Genomic DNA, 21,500 nt, shown 5'->3' with positions numbered 1-21,500 from the left:
TGACTTCCTTTAGTGAATGTAGCCACCTGTAACATGGTCTTCCTTTTCCCTACTTCCTCACAGTTTAGTCATTTTGGCTTCTAAGGAGGCTTCAGCCTTGATTTGCTCTAGAACCCACTTATTTGTCTTTTTTGGCAGTCCACAGTATCCATAAAATTCTCCATTACCACGACATTTCAAATGAGCTGATTCTCTTCCTGTCAGCTTTCTTCACTGTCTGTCTGGCTTTCATACCCATACATAGAAATGAGAAAAACTAAGTGCCACAACCAAATTCAAAATAAGGATGAGAAGAAAATGCAGCTGGGATTTGGAGAAAGTCAACTAAATCAAGACTGAGAGTTTTCCTCATCCCAAGTGTATATCAGGGGTTCAAAAGAAAGAATGGCAAATGCCACAATCAGAGGAAAACAGACTAGAAACTATTGGGCCACACCCTGAAGTAAGATTTTTCTTTGTGATCTCTGTGACTTGCACATATGGGCTGTTTTGCACCTGGTATAAAACTGTCAGAACCTTCCAGAGTTGGCAAGAGCATCTTTTGACGGGAACCCTGTTTCACTTCACCATGTATATTTATCCTGGTTCTCAATGATTCTCTTGGTTTCTTTTCATGCACCAAAGCTGCAATATGTTGTTAGGAACGCACAGTGTTTTTTCAGTTAACTTTGTTTTTTAAGGTTTCCTTCTCTAGTTTCCTACAAATCATTCTTCTTCTTTTTCATCATTTTTCTTTACCTTCATTTATTGTCCTCACTTTTCATCATCATCCATCATCCATCACTGTCATCACCACACCAGAGACTGCAGTTCCTGACAGCTTATGGCCTATAAGCCATAATTGAAAAAGTGTCTCTGAAGGGTGCTCCTGCTGCCTTATCTGCCTGAAGGAAACCCATATTGTGTGTTGATGCAGCCATTGCCAAACATTCAGTTGGCAAATGCTTTGAAACAGGCCTGTGTGCTTCAAGCCTCATATGCTTCAAAATTAATTTAAAACCTTTACCCTTTCAAGGAAACACTGACTTTCTCAGTAAGTTAATTTAGGAATCTGTTCCAGACAGCACCTCTCTATGGCACTCCTTTGTCCAGACATACAGATTCAGGAACTGACTATGAGCTCAGCTTGCTCAACTCAGATGGTTCCAGCAACCTTGGTTTCCAGTCCATGAGAGCAAGAGGCTGATATTTTGTTATATTTAGCCATGCAGCAAGCAGAACAGAAGAGAAACACATTTTAAAGTAAATAAATTTAAGTGGGTTTTTAAAAGAGAATGTGCTGCTATATTTGCTGCAATGGAACATGGTAATCACACCATACTGTCTTTAGCCCTTGATGGCTTACCTGTGGTTCTTTCAGTACTCACATGAAGCCTGAGCAAGGACATAGTACCAGCTCTCTGACTTTTGACCATTCAACTGACAATGAAGGAGAGTTTCTATAAGACATGTAGTGAATCCTTTGAGAATCCTGTAAGAAATGAATTCTTACAGTGGGCAGAAGCAGTACCTCCACCTTCCACTGTTCTAATTAAAGCATTTTCTCTTCTCAAAGCATACACTCCAAACAGGCACTGCACGTGTGATTTTTAAACATACTTCCTTGCTCAGTTTTAATTTTTATTTTCAAGATTTCAAGTCAATACAAATATGAAGAAAACGTGGGGTTTGTTTGTTTGAATGATAGGACTGTTCCATTAGGATACTAGTTTCTAAATAATTATTCCACTCAACATTCAGCTCAGTGGGTTCTTTTACTTACTGTGGAAATATGACTTTCATGAAGAATATGTACATGGCACTGGTATTCATTGTGGTTACCATACCACTTCTATTTTCAAATGGCATTCATCTTCATTTAGTATATTCCCATATCCTTTATTATAAACAGACAAAAAGAAGAAAGAAACAAAAAGGAAGCTGAATGCAAAGTCTTTATCAAGCCAATTACCATCATCTTGTTCTAACAAATGTCCCTGCGGAAGCACTGTTAAAGTCATTGTATGGAAGCATTGAAACTTCATTTGTTGTAAGTGCCTCTGCTGAGAGCAGTAGTCCTGAATGACCTTAGACATGTTTGCTGTGCTTTCAAAAGTCTGCTTGGCAAGGAGTTTTGTGAAGTGCCAGAGACAAATGGCTTGCTATTCAGCTGCCCATGGTAACAATTTGCAATGCCCCAACACCATGGCTAAATGTATATCCAGCTAAAACAGCTTTGCACTAGTTGCAAGGTGTCATGAATAGATTCTCCTCCTTTTGAGTGAATACACAGATTCAAGATCATGTAATGCAGGTGAGTTACCTGTTGACAATTCATGAACCCAGAAGTGGTCCATAAGTGATTACATTGTATAAGATGGGATTGCTGCTGTGTGTGATAGAAGGGAGGTATCAACATGTTGGATGGAGGCTGCATTGCAGTTGCAGAAGCAAGTGGGTATTCAAGTCAGCACACAGCTGATGTTGGGTACCCGGGTACAATTAACTGCACAGAAGCTTTGGACCTGCAAACTGTTGATCTGAGATGTTGGAGAAATTACACAGCTCCTAGAATCCCCCAGCCACCATGGCCATTGAGAAACTCTTCCAACCTCTTAACCCAGAAGTTCTCTGCCTTTATTACCACCTTACATTGCCCATCATCATAGGGGCAGGTCCTTCTTCCATATTTCACCATTAAGTTGCAGCAACTTCCTACAAGCTGAGGAGGTCCTTAACTATGGCATTATTCAAGAGAAACCAGATGCTTTCAATAAGTACATCAAAATATACAGGTTATCTCTTATCTGAAATTCCAAGTTCTGAAGTACAGCGTGCCTGCGTCATACGCGTGCGCGCTTTACGCAGACTTGAGCTTACGCGCTCAAGCCGCGGGGCGGAAGGGGCGGCGCATCCCATTCAATTGAATGGCCGTGCGCGCCGCCGCTGCGCCACCACGCACAAGCCCCATTGTTTCTAATGGGGCTTGAGCATAGGCAGAATTTGCCTTACACGGAGGGGTCCAGAACGGATCCCCCGCGTAAGGAGAGGGTGGACTGTACTCCAAAATTCAAAATGTTTTGAGCTACAACACAACTGGTGTAATATGTACCTGTAGCATATTTTCAAGGCTGGAGAAAGACATGGTTGGAGAGAGATGCAAGGATCTGTACAATGGCAGGAATCTACACCTCCCATCACTTCACACCCTTAGTCTCTCTCCAGCTTCATTTTGTCTCATTATGTATATGAAAATACAGGCATTCAAAAATCTGTAAAAAAAAAATCCAAAATACAGAATACAGTACTTCTGTTCCCAAGCCTTTTGAATAAGGGGTACTCAGCCTGTAGTAAGGAACTACATTCTCACCATGTTTTTCACCCACTGGAATGCTTATAAGTGCTACTGACAACAGCCATGTTTTCAGTATTACTGAGAGGGCGTACCTTGGATACAAACATCTGTGTATAAGAACTGGAGATGTTTATCTATTGTAGAAAACTTTGTGTGTTTCCAGAGATAAAGTGAGCTTTTCTTCAAAGTGATCTGAACAAATTAGGGTCCATGTGAATTTGAGTGTTGGAAAGGCATGCTGTTTGCCCACAGAAACCACTGCCTCTTTTGGATTGAGTTTCCCTGAAAACAGCCAGGCTGAAGGAAATGAATGAATGACAGGTTTACCTTATAATCAAAGGACTGAACATACTTTGCAGGAACTTTCTAGTTAATGTGTTTCAGGGAAGGGGCTGTAAAGCTAATAAAACTATTGCTTCACGGCTCTCTATCGTTGGGATACTTCTCTCATACATACCTAGTAAAAGTGTCCTGCTGATTCAAGCAAATAAACTAAACTAACCAACCATCCTGTTATCCATAGTGGCTACATATGCTTGTGGTTATCCCAAGAGGCAATCTCAAAAGGCAATAGGAGGGAGTGTTTCTTGAAAGACCACAATTTATGGGTGGCTGTGGCACCGGAGTGAAAATATTGTTTCTTTTAACGGGCAGAAAGTATTCATTCTAATTTGACAGCTTTAGGCCTGTGGCTTGGGATCCTTTTGAAGATTTTAAAAAAATATTTTTACCATGCTGAATAAATTTGCATCATTTGCATAGTGGGCCATCTTACTTAGGTCCTACTTTAGATCATTTATTAATTACATGTATATAATCCCATGTAACTGGTAATTGTTCCATGTTTGGGAAGGGCTCAGTTTTAGTAAAACATTCAGTTTTAATAAAACAGGAGGACCTCCATATATACAATTGTATGTGCATCCCACTCTTCCAACTATTTGGGAAGGGTTCCCAAACAATTGGAGGAGTGTTGTGTACATACAGCTGTATATATGAAGATCCTCCTGTTTTACTAAAACTGAATGTATCACCACTAGAGGCAAGGCCCTAAAACAATCAGCGTGCAAAATCTGTGGCCATTGGTCACATTCCCACTACTCCTTCATGCATTCATTGAACATTGTTTAGGGAGATGGATTGGAGTTTTGATACACAAATGAATTTTGGTCTTGGAGAGTTCAGAGTCACCTCCATACCACAATAGGGTGGCAGAGTAGGACTTTGAATCCCTACTGATATTGTAATCAATGTGTCTCCTTTTCACATTTTAGTTTCCTCTGACATCACCTGTTGTGATCCCCTGTCATTCATCCATTCTATCAGTTCATGTATTTGTTAAAGTGAGATGTAGTCCAAGAAAGTTTGTGTCATAAGATGCCATAAGGCTATGGTAGTTGACAGAAACATTTAGCATAGTTCTCTCTCGGGTGTGTTAGATTAATATACTCAGGAAGGTTTGCAATGATACAGGGCTCATTAACATTGGCCAGAATTCTCTGGGCTGCTCCTGGCGTATTCTGCCCCTGGATTTTCCCCATTACCTCCACACTCTGGAGTGACTGTGGGCAGCTGTCCACACATTCATCCTGCTGTGCTGCTTGCCATCACCACAGACACAAATTGCCCCTTTTGAATTCAGAAAGAAGGTGCCCAGCATTGATCACATGGCTGGGCACCTTGTTGTGACCTCAGAGGGAGCAACTCATGCCAGTGGTGGGTGGCACAAATATAGTAAACAGCTGCCTGGCATCACTCCTGGAAAATCTGGAGCAAAAGACGAGTTTTTCAAAACTGTATTAGACAGAGGTAGAGTGCATTCAGTGAGGAACTGGCCTAACATTGTGAAGACATTCAGCAAATTGGGAATTTGGCCCTGCATCATATAAACAGGTTGCAGTGAGGGCAGGGGGAGGGGGGCCACCACCTCAACACTGGGCAGAATAGTTCCAATATGCAGCTTGTTATCTACAGTATAGATATCAAAACTTACAACAGTGTATTTCTCCTGTCTGTGTTTATTTGCGTGTTTGAAAATGGCAAACAGTTTTGGCTATTGAGAGAACCAGGAGTGTTGGCAGCTTCTTTTTTAAAAGATGCTGTGGCTGTTTGTTTTCATCATCACTGTTCATTCCTTGCTACATATAATTAGTGAATATTAAATTATACAGATAATAAAGCACATCTTTCCAATGTGCTTAGTTTGTATTTTGTGACTGTGTCTGAAGATATATACTAAGTTCCATTGTAGAATTTTTTTATCCTGTGATAGATTTTTTTTTTAAAAAAAAATGGTCAAAGGTTTTCTTCAAACTTAAGTATGTCATCGGAGACACTAATTTGCTGGTGTCATGAGATGATCATTCACGTTCATTTTAAGCAGAGATTATCCACCCTGTTTTCCATTATTTTGGATTTTAGGAGATTAGGAGGTTTAGGAGATTTAGGCTGCATTAGGTTCATTGCTATGGTTGCTTTAATTAAATTTCCAAAGCCACATACTCTGGTGGTGGCATGATCCAGACAGAGTGGACGAATTGAATGCTTGTGGCATGTTTTCTTTAGAAGGCTTATTCTCTTATTTACACACTCCAGGTGAGCATTCTAAGATAAGATATTGCTGGAAAAAGTAGTAAAGTTCCACAATGATGGTCTCAACAATTAATATGGGGCCAAATCTCTTGTTGCAGTCTTAACTTTCAGTTTCTCTGATTTGGACAAAATGCTAAACAGCAGTGTGGTATTGCAAAGAACGAACCTAGATTTGAATGTGGTCTGGTGATCACAAGGCATTCAGATGGTTTTGTTGCCATTTTTTATGGAAGCCATACCCAAACAAACTGGGCTAATTCTTAATTATGGTTAGCAGCAACAAGCTATCATCAGTGGAATTTCAATATGTTTTTATTAATCACAGTTATTGTCATGTCTTCTGTTACAATAAATACAAGACACACTCATAATTTGCTAAGATTCCATGGACCCCAGCATAGCATTGTGAACAAGATGTGACAAACACAGAAGCCTCAGCCCATTAAATGCTATACGGGTGCAGATAAAGCAGCTTTGCTTTAAAGAGACATTACACCAAACCTCCCTTTCATTAAAAAGAAAGATCAGTATGCATATCATAGAACACAATATAATAGTATTTTCTCATGCATATCAATTTCAACAAATATTTTTAAAATATTACAAAAAATTACAACTGTTATCATGGGGCCAGAGGTCACCAGTATTTGGCCCACCCTTGAGGATAGTCTACCATGATCCTTCCTCAAGGAGTGTATTTTTCTGGCAAAAACACAGGTCTGTCTTGAGGTGTTAGATATACTGGATGCCTACCTACTGCTGGAGGTACATGTCTCTCCTAAGACTGATAATGATTTGCATTGGCCTCTCTTATATCACTCAAGGCAGAACCAGGAAGTTCAGCAGACTGAACATTTTATTCATCTTGCCTCAAAACTATGTAATGAGGACTTTCAGATACTTGCTTTCATGGTCTTAATTGATGCCTGTTATACCAGTATATTCACCCTTCAGAAATCCTCACTGCTAATGTAGTCACCAAAAGCTGACCTTGATTTATACATGAAGTTGACTTACAGTCAAGTATATATGGTAGATTTAATCAGTCACAGCTCTTGCACTCTTGTTGGGAAATAGTTCTGGATATTTTGAAAAGTCATCAACCAACAGAAGAAAAGAAGAACTGTCCTATTCAAACACATCTACATCCATCTTCTCCCATGGTACTTCAAGAATCTCACGTGGTTTAAGTGGGTCTTTGTGGGTGCTTGAACTGAAATTCCTGTTTTATTTTTATGAGCCTGTTGTAGCTCATATAACTCCTTGGATGCTGTTACCATGACCCACAGCTGAGCTCTTGTTATCTCATCAACACAACCTATTTCCACAACTTTCTCTAGGATAAGGTCAGATTCTTTCAAAAGTCTTTCAGTCTCCCCTCTTTCATGTTGAACATAATTTTGTCTATCAGTAAGTTGTTGCTTACTAGCAGCACCAAATTCATAACTGGCAGTTTTCATTTTAAGCTAAGCAACAAGATTGTTCAGTGGTGAGTCCTGGACTCTGCACGTGGTTCCACAAAGATCTTTCTAAAACAATGTTATTATGGGGTAGGAAATGGCTTCTGAATTCTTCTAGAATTTCTGCGACATCTCTTGGATCTTCCTTAGGGAAAACAAAAGTGTTATATAATGAAATTCCTTTTCTCCTCAAACAGTGTAACAAGAAAGCTATTTGTCATCTCTTTGAAATGGAATGAATCACTGGATCATATTAATACATATGGTGGATGTGCCCCAAAGCAAAAAAATATTGGTTAGATATACATAAAATTCTAACACTAGATATCAATATAAAACTATGTTTTGCACCATAGATTTATCTGTTGGGAATGACTGACAGGGAAGCAGGGAAAAAAACATGGAAAGTTGCTCTTCTACTTACTGACTTGTGCAAGGATAGTGTTTGCACAGAAATGAAAGACAGACACAACCCCAACAATAGTTCAGTGGTTAATAAAATCTTATGAAATGGCAGAACTTGGCAAAATGTCATGGTCGATGAATGGGAAAACTGAGGAGTCCATACTAAAGGACTGGTATTAATTTCTTGACTTCATAGAAAAATATTGAAAGGATGCCATAATCTTAAGGTTTAAAAATATATATTTAAGGTAGAAATTTATAAGAGAATATTAATAATTGCTAATGTCTTGAACTGAGTAGAGGTGTACATTTTTCCCTTTACTGAACAGATATAATAAGGCAGTCATAGTGCATGAATTGAATTAAGATTTACTCTTTTAAAATACATTATGGATATTAAAGTAGAATTTGCAGACAGATTAGTAATAAGATAAAACTGTATAGATTGGATAAATATGGGTAGTAGGAAGTTACAGTATCTATGTTTTATGTTTTTAAACTTATCTAAAATGTAGAATTGAATGTGAAGTATTGTTGTTGTTGTTATTATGATTATTATTAAGCTTTATTTATATAGTGCTGTAAATTTGTACAGTGCTATACTTACAATCTTTTTAATTAGATGGTTCCCTACCCTCAGGCTTACAATGTAAAAAGACATGATACTAAAGGAGAAGGGAGTGGTGGTGGGGAAGGGGAACATTACTGTATGTATGTAATTGTATGTAACATGAAGTTATCTTGTATTTAAATTTATGAAAATGTTGGTTGTATGGTGTAATAAATAAAAAAAATTTAAAATCTAGCTCTGAAGAGAGGCTTAAAAATGTATAGGCAGTGCCTAGTGAAATTTCATAATCTGGGAAGAGTGGGTAAGAAAGATTTTGTAAATGGAGCATTGGTGAATTGCATTTATCTAAGTTTGTTCACATCATTAGGAGAACAGAATCATGCTAATATTTCTCAATTTATGCAGTTCAGATTGTGCAAAGAATTAAACTTAATTTCCTCTGAATAAATGTTTTCCCCATGTGGCATTTATACACATTTCGGAAACCACATCTTTTGATATTTAACCCAATCATTTGGGATAGGATGAATTCATGAAATTGTATTTGTGTAATTTATAGACAAGATGATTCTGAACTAGTTTTGTCACAGTTAAGTTTGTTTTATTAGTGAAAATGACAAATGTATTTGATCAGTATTACGTTTTTAACATTATGGTGTGTTCCCTCTTCCCCTTTATTCAAGCTGGACAATGCAGATGAGCAAGCAGCCCAGATCAGACGTGAACTTGATGGACGACTCCAAGTGGCTGAACAAATGGCAAAAGTAAGTTTCTGTATCTAACATGAAACAGTGGAATATTTCTGCATATCTTTAGTGTTCAATTCTACTTATGCTTATTTGAAAATTAATTTCCAGTGACGTCAGAAAGACTTGACTCCTGAGTAAGGTTTCCCTTTTTCTGTACAGCCCTATTCAGATGTTATCAAGTCCAGTAAAAGTAAATATGCAAGGAAGGGAATGCATTAGCCCTACCACTCCACCCCACCCATTGCCACTCTTTATAAGTATGAAGCTTGAAGAGGAGTCCCAGACTGTCCACACAGTCTTGAAACCTGAAAGACTGGAAGATTGCAGATTGCATGGAGAACCCCCAAAGAAATAAGGGGGCTTGTTTCTTTAGACCAGGGGTAGGCAACCTGCGGCCCGCGGGCCGGATGCGGCCCAGCGAGGCCTTGGGACCGGCCCCAGCCTGGTCCTGCCGCCGATTGCCGCCAGGGCCTTTGGCCTCTCGCACGCAGGGGCAAGGGGGGCAATTGTCTATAGACGCCTCAGAAACATGCATTTATATTAACATTTTTTAAAAAATCAGCAAATTTTTTTGCATGTCCTCCACTTTTTAAAAAAAGTGTCCACCATTTGCAAATGTTGTCCTACATTTGTCCTGGTTTATTTATTTATTTAAATTTTTTAAAAATTATTTCTTGATTGATTGATTGATTGATTGGCTTCGGCCCCCCAGTTGTCTGAGGGACAGCAACCCGGCCCCTGGCTCAAAAAGATTGCCTACCCCTGCTTTAGACCACTGATTTCTACATGGAGACCAACAACAGAGAGGAGTGGCTAGCTAGGGAGAAGATAATTTCTTCAGACCATTACTTTCTATATTGATAACAAGGTAGAAAGTACATGATATATGTTACATGATATAATATGGTTATATCATTAAGGGAGAGGGAGAGCTGAGAGGGCCTAGCTAGACTGATACCTCTAGTTAATTAACTTATTCAGTAACAGATTCTTGTCCATTAATATTTAAAAAACAGTACAGCTATGTTTTTTAGAGTAACAATTAATGGTTATTTTGATTTTGTTACTTTGGCAGATAACTTGGTTTGTTTTTCCAGTTAGGCCAACTTTTAATATTTTTAAAATTTAATAACTAATATGTTATTAATGATCAGTATAACTAATTAATTTGATTACCTTCTCTTAATGATATAACCATTAAGTCCCACTTTTTGGGAAATGAAATGTATAAATAAAGCTAACAACAATGACAACAACAGTAACTTTAACAATTTAACATTAACAATGTAGCATGAACACTAACAATTCCAAACTCTGTTTCTCAGGATAACATATACCACTGTAGCCATGATGTAATTGTTGATAGCCACCTTACCTACACACTCCTTGATCTAAAATTACTTCTAAGCATGGCTTATATTAAAGAGTGATAACCATGCACTTTGAGAATACCAGAGATAGACATTTATCATTGTTATTGTTTCCTGGAGATATGGTACTATTGAGTATGAAGTTCCATTTTTTGTTAATATGCAGTATCAGGAAAAAATCCTTCTTCTTCGTGGTCTCTGCGAATCATACAAATGGGTTTTACTGCGCCTGCGCAGTGCTGTTCGGAAACCTCTAGAATCACTGGGCAAAGTACACTTTGCAACATATAGAAACTTTTTGGCGGTAACCCCGCCCCCCTCTTATAAAGCCCCGGTTCCCGCTCTTTTCCCCAGTTCCATTTTTCCGCCGCGTTTGGCTGCTGTTTGGAACCTCGCTGTTATTTGCTCGTTTCGGATCACTGTTTTTTCTTCGGACTTCGGACTGTTTTTGGACTTGGCTTTCTCTACTTCCCCGGCTATTTGACCATTGGACTGTTTGACTTCGATTTGGATCTCCCTCGTTTCGGCTTTGGCAAGTATGTCTCCGCCGTTTAAAAAGTGTGAGGTCTGTGGGGGCAAAGTCCCGGTCCAAGACCCACACTCCTCCTGCCTCCTGTGTCTGGGAAGAAACCACGATGCGAAGGCTTGCCCGTTGTGTAAATCCATGTCCTCCCAGGCCAGGAAAAACAGGGAGTCGCGACTGACATCCGTGATTGCCCAGGGGAAGGTCCGGGAGGTGGACCCTCGTCCTTCTTCAGCGCCCTCTGCCTCGGTTGCATTGCCTCCCGTCTCCTCGCGCGACAGCCCGGCCAGCGCTCCGCCTGCATTGGCCACTCCAGGCCAGGGCTCTAGGGCGCCCAGTGTGATTTCTGACGGGGCCCGTGGTTCTGCCCAACCCAGTGCCTCCTCCAAGCCCGCCAAGAAACCCCGGGGATCGGGGGCTGCGGCGCCCATCTCGGCCTCTCCAGCCCATGGAGACCATGCTTCGACAGCGTCTACTTCGAAGCGAGGATCCTCGGATCGTAAGGCGTCTACAGCGGCTTCGACCTCGTCTTTGAGCCCGAAGAAGTCTAAGGACGCATCCAGGCATTCTAAGACTCATTCCAAGTCTTCGAAGCCGAGGAGTTCTGAGGCCGATAAATCGGGAGCTGACACCACTAAGAGGGACACTTCGAAGTCGGGATCTAGAGTCTCGGAGATCCCTATTCCCTTCTTCCCACCCGACGCACCGCTGGAGCCGAGGTCGAGCAAGAAGAGACCTTCCTCTGCTTCGACCTCTGCCGCCGTGACACCCAAGAAGGCCAGGTCAACTCCACCTGCTAAGGCTGCCCCTCAGCGTGACCGGTCCAGGTCCAGGTCTCCATCTCCAAGGGCCAGATCTGACGCTGGCGGACGCCGTCATTCTCCTCGAGGTGAGGGTAGGCGTCGCCATTCATCTCTGGACGACCACCCCAGCGGTTCGGCCGTAGAGGGCTTGCCTTCTGCCCCTTGCCCTTCGGAATCAACGGCTCAGGTCTCGCACCCGAGGGAGGTAGATGCTCGAATGCAGCGACGGAGGTCCCCCTCCCCGCTGCCACACTCACCGGTCCGTGACCTCGATGATGATGCCTACTTCTATGACTCCGAGACCGACCGGTACTATATGGCGGTACCGAGAGACGTAGCCTTGCTTAAGTTCCCCTCCACACGGGACCGACACCGGGAGGATAGGCGTCAGAACGCAGATATCTCTTCCAAGGCAACTCAGGCTCCATCTACCCACCGCCCGGCTGAACGCACTGCGCCCAGGGTCACGGTTGACCTGCTGGCTTCAGACTCCGAACCGGATCCCCTCCCAGAGTCTGACCGTTCCTCCGACGAAGGGGACCTTCCGCAGGATTCCCCACAGGGACTTCATCACCCGGAACCGACCTCGCCGACTGACGACGTAAGATCATTTAGTGAGCACGTCATAAAGATGTCCCGTGCCCTCGATATTGAGGTGGCCTATCCCGACGAGACCGCCAAGGACCCGGTGGAAAGACGTGTTCACGGTCGCGTTCCGACCCCTCCAGCCATACCACTCTTGCCTTCGTTAGAGACCCTAGTCAAGCGCTCCTGGGATGCCCCATCTTCTCTTCTGGGTCCGCCCCGAAAGATTGAGTCTCTTTACAGGCTGGCTTCTCCGGTCGCCCCATGGTTGGCCTCTCACCCTCGCCAGAACTCTGCAATTGTTGAGGGAGCCCAGCAGACTGCCATCCAGCGTCAGGCCTCTTCACCCCTGGATAAAGAGGCCAAGAAAATTGACGCCTTGGCCAAGAAGTCCTACTCGGCGGCCGCCTTGGTGGTCAAGGCCACTAATTATGCTGCCTGTATGGGCGCATATATTCAGACCCTCATGGAGGGCATTTCCCCTGTCATCCCGGATGTCCCGGATGAAGCACAGCGCACCCTGGCTGAGATTAGGGACAAGACCCACTCCATTGGCAGCTGGCTAATTACTGCCTCGAGGAACATCGCGGAGTGCTCTGGCAGAGCAATGGCAGCCTCGATCGTTCTGCGGCGTCACGCATGGCTCCGTGCCTCGGACTTGAATCCAAACGTTCGGGCCACCATCGAGGACATGCCGATTGACGACTCGGGTCTGTTCCATGCGGAGACTGATGACAAGTTGAACAGAAAGTTCAGAATGAAGGCGGCCGCGAGGAAACATGGCATGTCGGCCCCAGCGCCCTCTACGTTCCGCAGACGCCCGCGCCCGTGGCAACACCATCAAGGTCAGTCCCAGAGGTCCTTCTACCAGGACCGTCAATTCAGCCAACAGGGGCAGCGCCAGAGGGATCCTTCCCAGTCTTCTTCTTCATCTGGCCGCCGCAACCAACCTGCTCGGTATCGTAAGAGCCGCCGGCAGGACTTTGAGCAGGCCAAGAAGAGGACATGAAGGTCCCTAGCGCACTTCGTCCATCCCACTCCATTCTTCTTAGACATTCTGAGGCCCTATTTCACCATCTGGGCCTCCATCACTTCCGACTCCTGGGTCTTAAACATCGTCCGTAGGGGCTATACCCTCGAGTTCGAAGAGCTCCCACCCACCGGAGCTTTTATTTCCACAGTCCCTTCGGACACCCTTCTCGACGAAGTGTGCTCTCTGCTCCAAAAAGGTGCAATTTCACCGGTCCCACCCGAACTGTTGTCTAGATCCTTCTTCTCAAGGTACTTCACGGTACCGAAGTCGGATGGTGGGATTAGGCCTATTTTGGACTTAAGACATCTTAATCTTTTTCTTCGATACCGACGTTTCCGAATGGTAACTTTGGCTTTTGTTTTACCATTGCTTCATCAGGGTCTCTGGTTTGCCACAGTCGACCTAAAGGACGCTTACTTCCACATAGGGATTCGAGACTCTCACAGGAGATTCCTCGCCTTCGCCATCGGCTCCGACGCCTATCACTACAACGTCCTGCCGTTTGGTTTGGCCACCGCTCCAAGGGTGTTCACGAAATGCATGGCACCGGTTGTGACATTCCTTCACCGCAAGGGCATCAGGGTCTTCCCGTACCTGGACGATTGGCTGTTGGCAGCCCCCTCCCGGGAAGAGCTTCAGGAGGCCGTCCGCTTCACCCTGCTCCTCCTTTCAGATCTGGGACTAGTGGTCAACCTACAGAAATCTTCCCTGACACCATCCAAGCAGGTCCGCTTCATAGGCGCCATTCTAGACTCAGAAGAATGCACCGCGTTTTTGCCTCAGGACCGATTTTTGACCTTGTCGGCTGCGGTGAACGCCGTACAGCTCCACAGGAGAGTGAGGGCGAGAGACGTCCAAGTGGCCTTAGGTCATATGGCATCCACAACTTTCGTGACTCCTTGGGCGAGACTACGACTGAGGCCTCTTCAGGCATGGTTCCTCTCAGTCTTCAACCCCATGTCGGACTCTCCAAACAAGTGGCTTACCGTACCAAGAGCCGTCGCCGCCTCTCTCCGGTGGTGGTTAGACTCCCACAACGTCTGCGTCGTCATGCCTTTCGTTGAGCCCCAACCACAGCTGACCCTAACGACGGATGCGTCGATGGAGGGTTGGGGCGCCCATCTTTTGGACCTATCTGTAAGGGAGAGGTGGTCTCGACAAGAGTGTCTTCTCCACATCAACGCATTGGAGATGTTGGCGGTGGAGAAGGCGCTGAGAGCCTTCGAATCCAGTGTCACGGACAAGGTGGTCCTTCTCAGAACGGACAACACCACCGTGATGTACTATTTAAACAAACAAGGAGGCACCAAGTCGACGACGCTCCTGGAGATCACATTGAGAATTTGGGACTGGTGCATCCAGAGGCACATTCTCCTACAGGCGATTAATCTCCCGGGAGACGACAACACGCTAGCGGACCAGCTCAGCAGGGCTTCCTCAACCTGCCACGAGTGGAGGTTGCACCCGGAGACAGTCAGCGACTTATTCCGTCGGTGGGGAGCCCCTGGGATCGACCTGTTTGCGACTGCCTCCAACACTCATTGTCCCCAGTTCTGCTCCTGAAGGCACGACGAGAGATCCCTCGGAGACGCCTTCGCCTTCGATTGGTCCGGAGAGATGCTGTACGCCTTTCCCCCGTTTCCTCTCCTCACCAGGGTAATCTCCAAGATGTTGAGGGACCGTGTCGACGTGATCCTCATTACACCATGGTGGCCGAGACAGCCGTGGTTCCCGTCGCTGATCCACCTCTCCAACGACGAGTTCCTCCGGTTGGAACCGCGGCCAGATCTCCTCACTCTCCAGGGAGGGAGAGTTCGGCATCCGGACATCGACTCGCTACCGATGGTAGCATGGAGGCTCCGCAGCTGATGTCACTCCCACCCTCGGTACAGAGGGTAATTCGCGCCGCACGCAAGCCGGCTACCCAGAAGTCTTACGCCTCCAAGTGGAGGAGATTCCTGCACTTTCTTGAAGAGAGAGCCTTACGGCCAGATGCGGTCACGGTACCGGTGGTACTGGAATTCCTGATGTCTTTAGTGGATGCGGGGCTCTGCCTCTCGTCCATTAAGGTCTATCTTTCATCTATTTGTGCACATTTCCAATACGATGGTCTGCCCTCCTTTTTCAGGGACCCCCTTGTTAAGAACTTCCTGAAGGGCTGCAACAACCTCCACCCCCAGGTCTCAGCTCCTGCCCCGGCTTGGAGCTTGGATTTGGTACTGTCTGCTCTCCAATCCAAGCCCTTCGAACCCTTGGCCACAACAGACTTGAGACTATTGACTTGGAAGACTGTATTCCTGGTGGCCATAACTTCTGCACGCCGGGCGGGCGAGCTGTGTGCTTTACGGAGGGATGAGCCCTACCTTCGGTTCCATAGGGATAAGGTGGTGCTCCGGACGGATATCACCTTCCTCCCTAAGGTGGTCTCATTTTTTCACACATGCCAGGACATTGTTTTGCCTTCCTTAGCCTCGAACCCGTCCACGGCCGAGGAACGCAGCTTGCATATGCTGGACGTTCGGCGAGCCTTGGCCTTCTACTTGGACAGGACTGCGGGTTCGAGCCGCTCCGAGAGACTATTCCAATGTTATTCGGAGCCGAGGAAGGGACTACCGGTATCATCTCAGAGATTGTCAAAGTGGGTGGCAAACACTATTCACCTCTGTTATGAGCTTTTGGGCAAACCGGCTCCGGCAAGGGTACGCTCGCATGCGACCAGGGCGGTTGCGGCATCTTCTGCCTTTCTGGCAGGAGTTTCTTTAGAGGATGTGTGCAAGGCTGCGACTTGGTCCCAGCCTTTGACTTTTATTAAACATTACAGGCTGGACACCAGGTCTAGGAGGGATGCAGCCTTTGGGAGGGCAGTGTTGGTTTCAGGTTTGCATTGACCAGACTGCTGCCTATCCATATTATGATACTGTCTTATACAGGTGTTCACATTTTATCTTGCCATCCAGGGTTCGTTTTTCCTGCCTTGGATGTGGTGTTGCCTTGTAGATAATGTAGAATTTCTCTCAGGTAACAAGGATATTGACACATGTTTGGACTGGTTTGAGGTTTATTGTTCAATAAAATGCATTGCTTAACCTAGCTTGGTTTCAGGACACTCCCTCCGCCGTAACCTAAGCTTGCCAGTCTAAACCCATTTGTATGATTCGCAGAGACCACGAAGAAGAAGGACAGGTTACTCACCTGTAATGGTATTTCTTCGAGTGGTCATCTGCGAATTCATACAAATCCCGCCCATCCTCCCCTCGGTGTCCTGCTCGATTGGCTCTGTTGACATCGCCTGCTTGGCAGAAAAATTTTGGAACTGGGGAAAAGAGCGGGAACCGGGGCTTTATAGGAGGGGGGCGGGGTTACCGCCAAAAAGTTTCTATATGTTGCAAAGTGTACTTTGCCCAGTGATTCTAGAGGTTTCCAAACAGCACTGCGCAGGCGCAGTAAAACCCATTTGTATGAATTCGCAGATGACCACTCGAAGAAATACCATTACAGGTGAGTAACCTGTCCTTCTAATTTCCTGAAGTGTAGAAAGAATATAAGTCTTTGGGAAACTCGACAATCACTTTCAGTGTGCTAAGTCTGTCTCTCCTTATTAGTAAAGAATTTAGAAAGCACAATGTTTTGACTACAGATTTTTAAGGGTTTTTCAAGCATGTTTCTTTTACAAATAAAGGTATTCATAAAAATATAATTACTAGTACTAGTAGTAAAGTTGACACATTTTTTATAATTCACATATACTTCTCAGTTGGCATAAAAAATAAAATACCTGGGGGCATTATACGCTGCTTCTTCCAGCGTAGTGCACTGGACGAAACAGTAGAACGCACACACCGCCGCCGCCATGCACCCATTACTTGTAATGGGGCTCGAGCATACACGCTTTTTGTTTTACACGGGGGTCCAGAGTGGATCCCCCACGTAAAACAAGGGCACACTGTAAATGGAACAGTCTTCCCTACATACTGTATTCTGATTCAAATGGCAATGCAGAGATGTGCACTTCCTTTTGGAGACGGCTGAGCTGTGACAGTTGGTCACTTAAGACTTGTATACACTGCTGGAAAATGTGTTAAAACCCCAAATCTGGGACAATAGGGTTACACAAACATGGCCAGATTCGGGATATCCTGCCTTATTCCAAAGTTTTTAAACTCTGGAGTTTTTCAGAGTTTGTTCTGCCACTTCTGCCTCCAACATCCCACTCCTACTGCTCTTGCCACTGCTTCTCCCTTCCCATTCCCCTTGAAACATTTTTTTTTCATACGTGATGTTTTCCCTCCTCCTCAGGAACACTACTGGCTCTCAGCCTCTTGCTCATGGTCAGATGAGGTGCCCAGATCACATGTTGAGTGCCTTGTTTGCCTCAGAGTGGTTGTGCCAAAGGAGCTGGTGCTGCTGGCAGAGGAGGAGGGCAGGGACATAGCCAAGGGGGGGGGGGTCCTTGGGGTCCGGACCCCCCCTTTCATTAGAAAAATGAATGGTGTGTTCTGCTGCGCCACCGCACTCAAGCGCCATTATAATGGTGGCACTTAGTCTAGACCCCCCCCCTTCCTAAAATTCTGGCTATGGCCCTGAGGAGGGAAACCATTCAGTCCAGGAACTGACCCCCAGGTTTAAAAGTGGCAGCAACAGAAGCAATGGTGGTGCTCCCAGGAAATGCCACAGGGAATGTTGGATAGTATAAACCAGTGATTCCCAACCTGTGCTCTGAGGAGCCCTTAGAGTTGTGTGTGCACTTCCCAGGTGCTCCGCTGCCGCTCCAGGAAAATTAAAGAAATAAAAATTGAATGAAATTAAAGAATAAGAAACAAAAAATAACACTACTTCTACTTGTAAGACATAGATTAGGCCTCTCAGGGGCTCTTCAATAGAAATTGGTTCTAAAAAGGACTCCATGAGTAAAAAAGGTTGGGAACCCCTAGTGTAGACAATCAACCTGTCCCAGTGGATAAAAAGGTATGGAGGGTAGCTCTGGAATGAGTGCGAAGGCAGGAGGGGTAGGAGTCCATTCAAACTTTTGCCCTTAATGTAGACTAACTTGCAGATACGCTTTCTAAATATATTAACATGTTGTGCAAATAAGAAATTTGTGTAGATATCACACAATCTAATACAGAGCATTTTTTAAACAGCAAACCTTCCTAAATTGGAGTATATGCTGAAATATAAACTACAGCCAACACAAACAATGCAAGCACTGATGTTACCTAGGTCTTAAAATGCAACAGTAAGACGATTAGAGGAAAAGAGAAGGAAAATACACCACTTTGAGAGCTTTAAACTACCAATTCTTGGGGGAAGGCTTGGAGATGGTAGCTTAAACATCTGTCCGAAAGCAAGCTGTAAACTCTAAAACTCACAGTAGAATAAAAGATGAGAACAAACAGCACAGAGTTTGGGAAACAAACAAATTGAGCCTGAAGTCCTAGTGCTGGAAAGTAAATACAGTGCACCCGCATCATACACGAGTGGCTTTTACGCGGCTTTTAGCTTACGCTGAAAGCCACGCAATGGAAATAATGGTGCATGTGCCCGTGGCATGAGCACCGTACTGCTTATTGTTCATGAGCCCCATTATTTTCATTGAGGATCAAGCATATGCACTATTTGCCTTACGCGGGGGGTGGGGTCCAGAACAGTTCCCCCGCGTAAGGCAAGGGTGCACTGTATGACTTTACAGACATAACTGAGATTTGGTGAGATGACTCCATGATCTGAATATAACAACTTGCGAATATAATCTGTTTAAAAAGAATAGATGGGGAATAAAAGGATGGGGAGTAGCATTATATGGCAAGAAGAAATTCACTTGTACAGAAGTCCATGTGAGTGATCAAACTGGACCAGTGGAGAGCATTTGAGTAAAAATAAATGGAGAAATAAATAAAAACAGTACTGTGATAGGAGTTTACTAAAGATCACCAAACCATGACAAGGTGGTGGATGATGGTTTTCTGAAACAAATCTCAAAAATCTCCAGGAAACAAGAACTGATAGTTATGAGGAAGTTCAGTTAGCCTGATATCTGCTGGGAGACGAATGGGCTGAACAGACTAGCGTTTAACGCCAGCCACAGAGCAGAGTGGGGGTGTGGCGTCCACATGCCATATGCCCCAAAGCTGCCCTGACACCAGTGTCATACCGTGCTCCCATCCACACGAAGGGAAACATCATGGTATATCTTCATCGCAGTGTTTAAATGCGCTGTACCAAAGGAGTCCCAAAAAGCCGCCACCATGGCAAGGAAGCCTTTTTGCCAGTACTAAAAGGATCAACATTTTGCCATCCATCCAGGATTTTGCCCCTATTATAGACTAACCTGCAAGATCCAGAAAACTACATGCCAGTCAACCTAACCTTGATATCAGGAAAAATATTAGAATTATTTTTATCGCAGTCCCTTTGCAAGTATCTTGATTGATGATACAGTAATTTGTAGGAGCCAGCATGGGTTAGTCAAGAAAAAATCCTGCCAAATTAACCCCATATTTTTTGATGATCAGGTCACTAGCTTACTAGATCGTGGTAATGCTCTGGATGTCATTTATCTGGATTTCAGCAAAGCATTTGATAAGGTCCCACGTGACTAGCTAAATATGGAATAAATGGAAACAGAATCAGATGGATCCATATATGTTTGGAAAATTGTGTTCAAAGAGTTATCACCAGTGGCTGTATTTTATATTTGAAGGACAGCTCAAGTGGCATGCTGCATGCTTCTGTCCTGGGACCAACACTATTCAATACTTTTAAAATGATTTAGAGGGGGAATCCTTGTCAAATTTGTGGATGGTGTAAAACTGGGAGTAGTAGCTAACACATTGGAAGATAGAACAGAATTCAAAAGGACCTTCACAAACTAATTCAGTTATGGGTGCCTCATTTAAAAAAGGATATAGACAACTTGGAGCGAGTTCAGAAAATGGCAATGTTTATGATAAGAAGTATGGAGAACAAAATATATGAGGAAAAATTAAAGGAGCTAAGCATGTTCAGTGAACAGAAGGCTGAGGGGATTACATGATCACACTTTTTAAATACCTCAATACAACCTAAATACAAAGAGGAAGGTGTAGGGTACTTTTCTGCTGCCCCAGAGGGTAGAACTGGGTCTAGTGGTTGTAAGTTACAGGAGAGGAGATTTTGATTGAACATTAGAAGAAAAATCTTGACAATGAGAAAAGTTCAGCAGTGGAACCAATTGCCTAGAGAGATGGTAAGATCTCCTTCTCTGGGTGTATTTAAAAAGAGGCTGGGCTAGCTACCAGCTGAGATCCTGCATTGACTTGGTGGCTCATGTCACGTGTTCCAGTTCTAGGATTCTAGGATTCTATGTAATTTAGACAATAATAGGAAATCAAAAGTTATCTCAAAACACATATACTGTCTCTCTCTTGTGTACATATGGCAGGATAAATGTTTTATGTCTATTTTATGCATATGTCAGGGAGTATTCATATAGCCCACCTTCTGCCACTTCTCTGTTTATTTAAGAAAATAAACTGGAATTAGACTGAGGAGGCTGATGTATTTTCCAGATGGATGAATGCTTATGTTAGCAATTAGAAGGCACTGCACAGCTATTCCTCAGTGCACACGAGGAAGTGGATTGAATCTACCAAAGCTCGATCTAAAATAAATCAGATAGGGGCGAAGTAGCCGGGCAGAAAGGAGCCACCAGAACCTGCTCCCAGCCCAATTGCCTGGAGCCGTGGTGAACAGATGCCGCAGCCCGAGGGAACCTCCTGCCATCCACTCTTCCTAGGGCTGGTTTCGGACTTCCAGGTGCTCCAGGGGCGTGCACTGTGTAAACGCCACGCCCCAGAGCAGCGGAAGCCACCCTGGTCTTAAAAGTGCTACCGGCTTTCCCACTTTCTATTTTATTCTGAATTCATGCAAACAATGCTATCATTTAGAAAACCACACACACACACACACACACACACACACACACATTTGCTCTTGATGCCTTGGAGAATCCTATTATGTTAGTTGTTTAGGCTTCCTGAGAATTTTATTCACCTAATTGTTATAAAAATTAAAGTTATTTTAGTCACAGTATATCT

The 21,500-nt window shown here is 44.2% G+C and overlaps 1 protein-coding gene across 13 annotated transcripts in view; it reads left to right on the top strand.

The window, feature by feature from the left end:
- CADPS2 (calcium dependent secretion activator 2) overlaps window positions 1–21,500 on the top strand; it is a 396,201-nt gene that overhangs the window by 147,313 nt on the left and 227,388 nt on the right. For all 13 annotated transcript variants that reach the window (XM_089524382.1, XM_089524381.1, XM_089524383.1 and 10 more), the window contains exon 4: window positions 9,046–9,126. In XM_089524382.1, coding sequence (XP_089380508.1) covers window positions 9,046–9,126 — 81 coding nt within the window. The remainder of the gene's footprint in view (window positions 1–9,045; window positions 9,127–21,500) is intronic.

Source organism: Sceloporus occidentalis, unplaced genomic scaffold (assembly GCF_023333645.1).
Source record: "Sceloporus occidentalis isolate IW3139 unplaced genomic scaffold, rSceOcc1.0.p SCAF_5, whole genome shotgun sequence".
NCBI lineage: Eukaryota > Metazoa > Chordata > Lepidosauria > Squamata > Phrynosomatidae > Sceloporus > Sceloporus occidentalis.
Note: the sequence above shows the minus strand (reverse complement) of the source record. Positions and strands in the feature narration are given on the sequence as shown.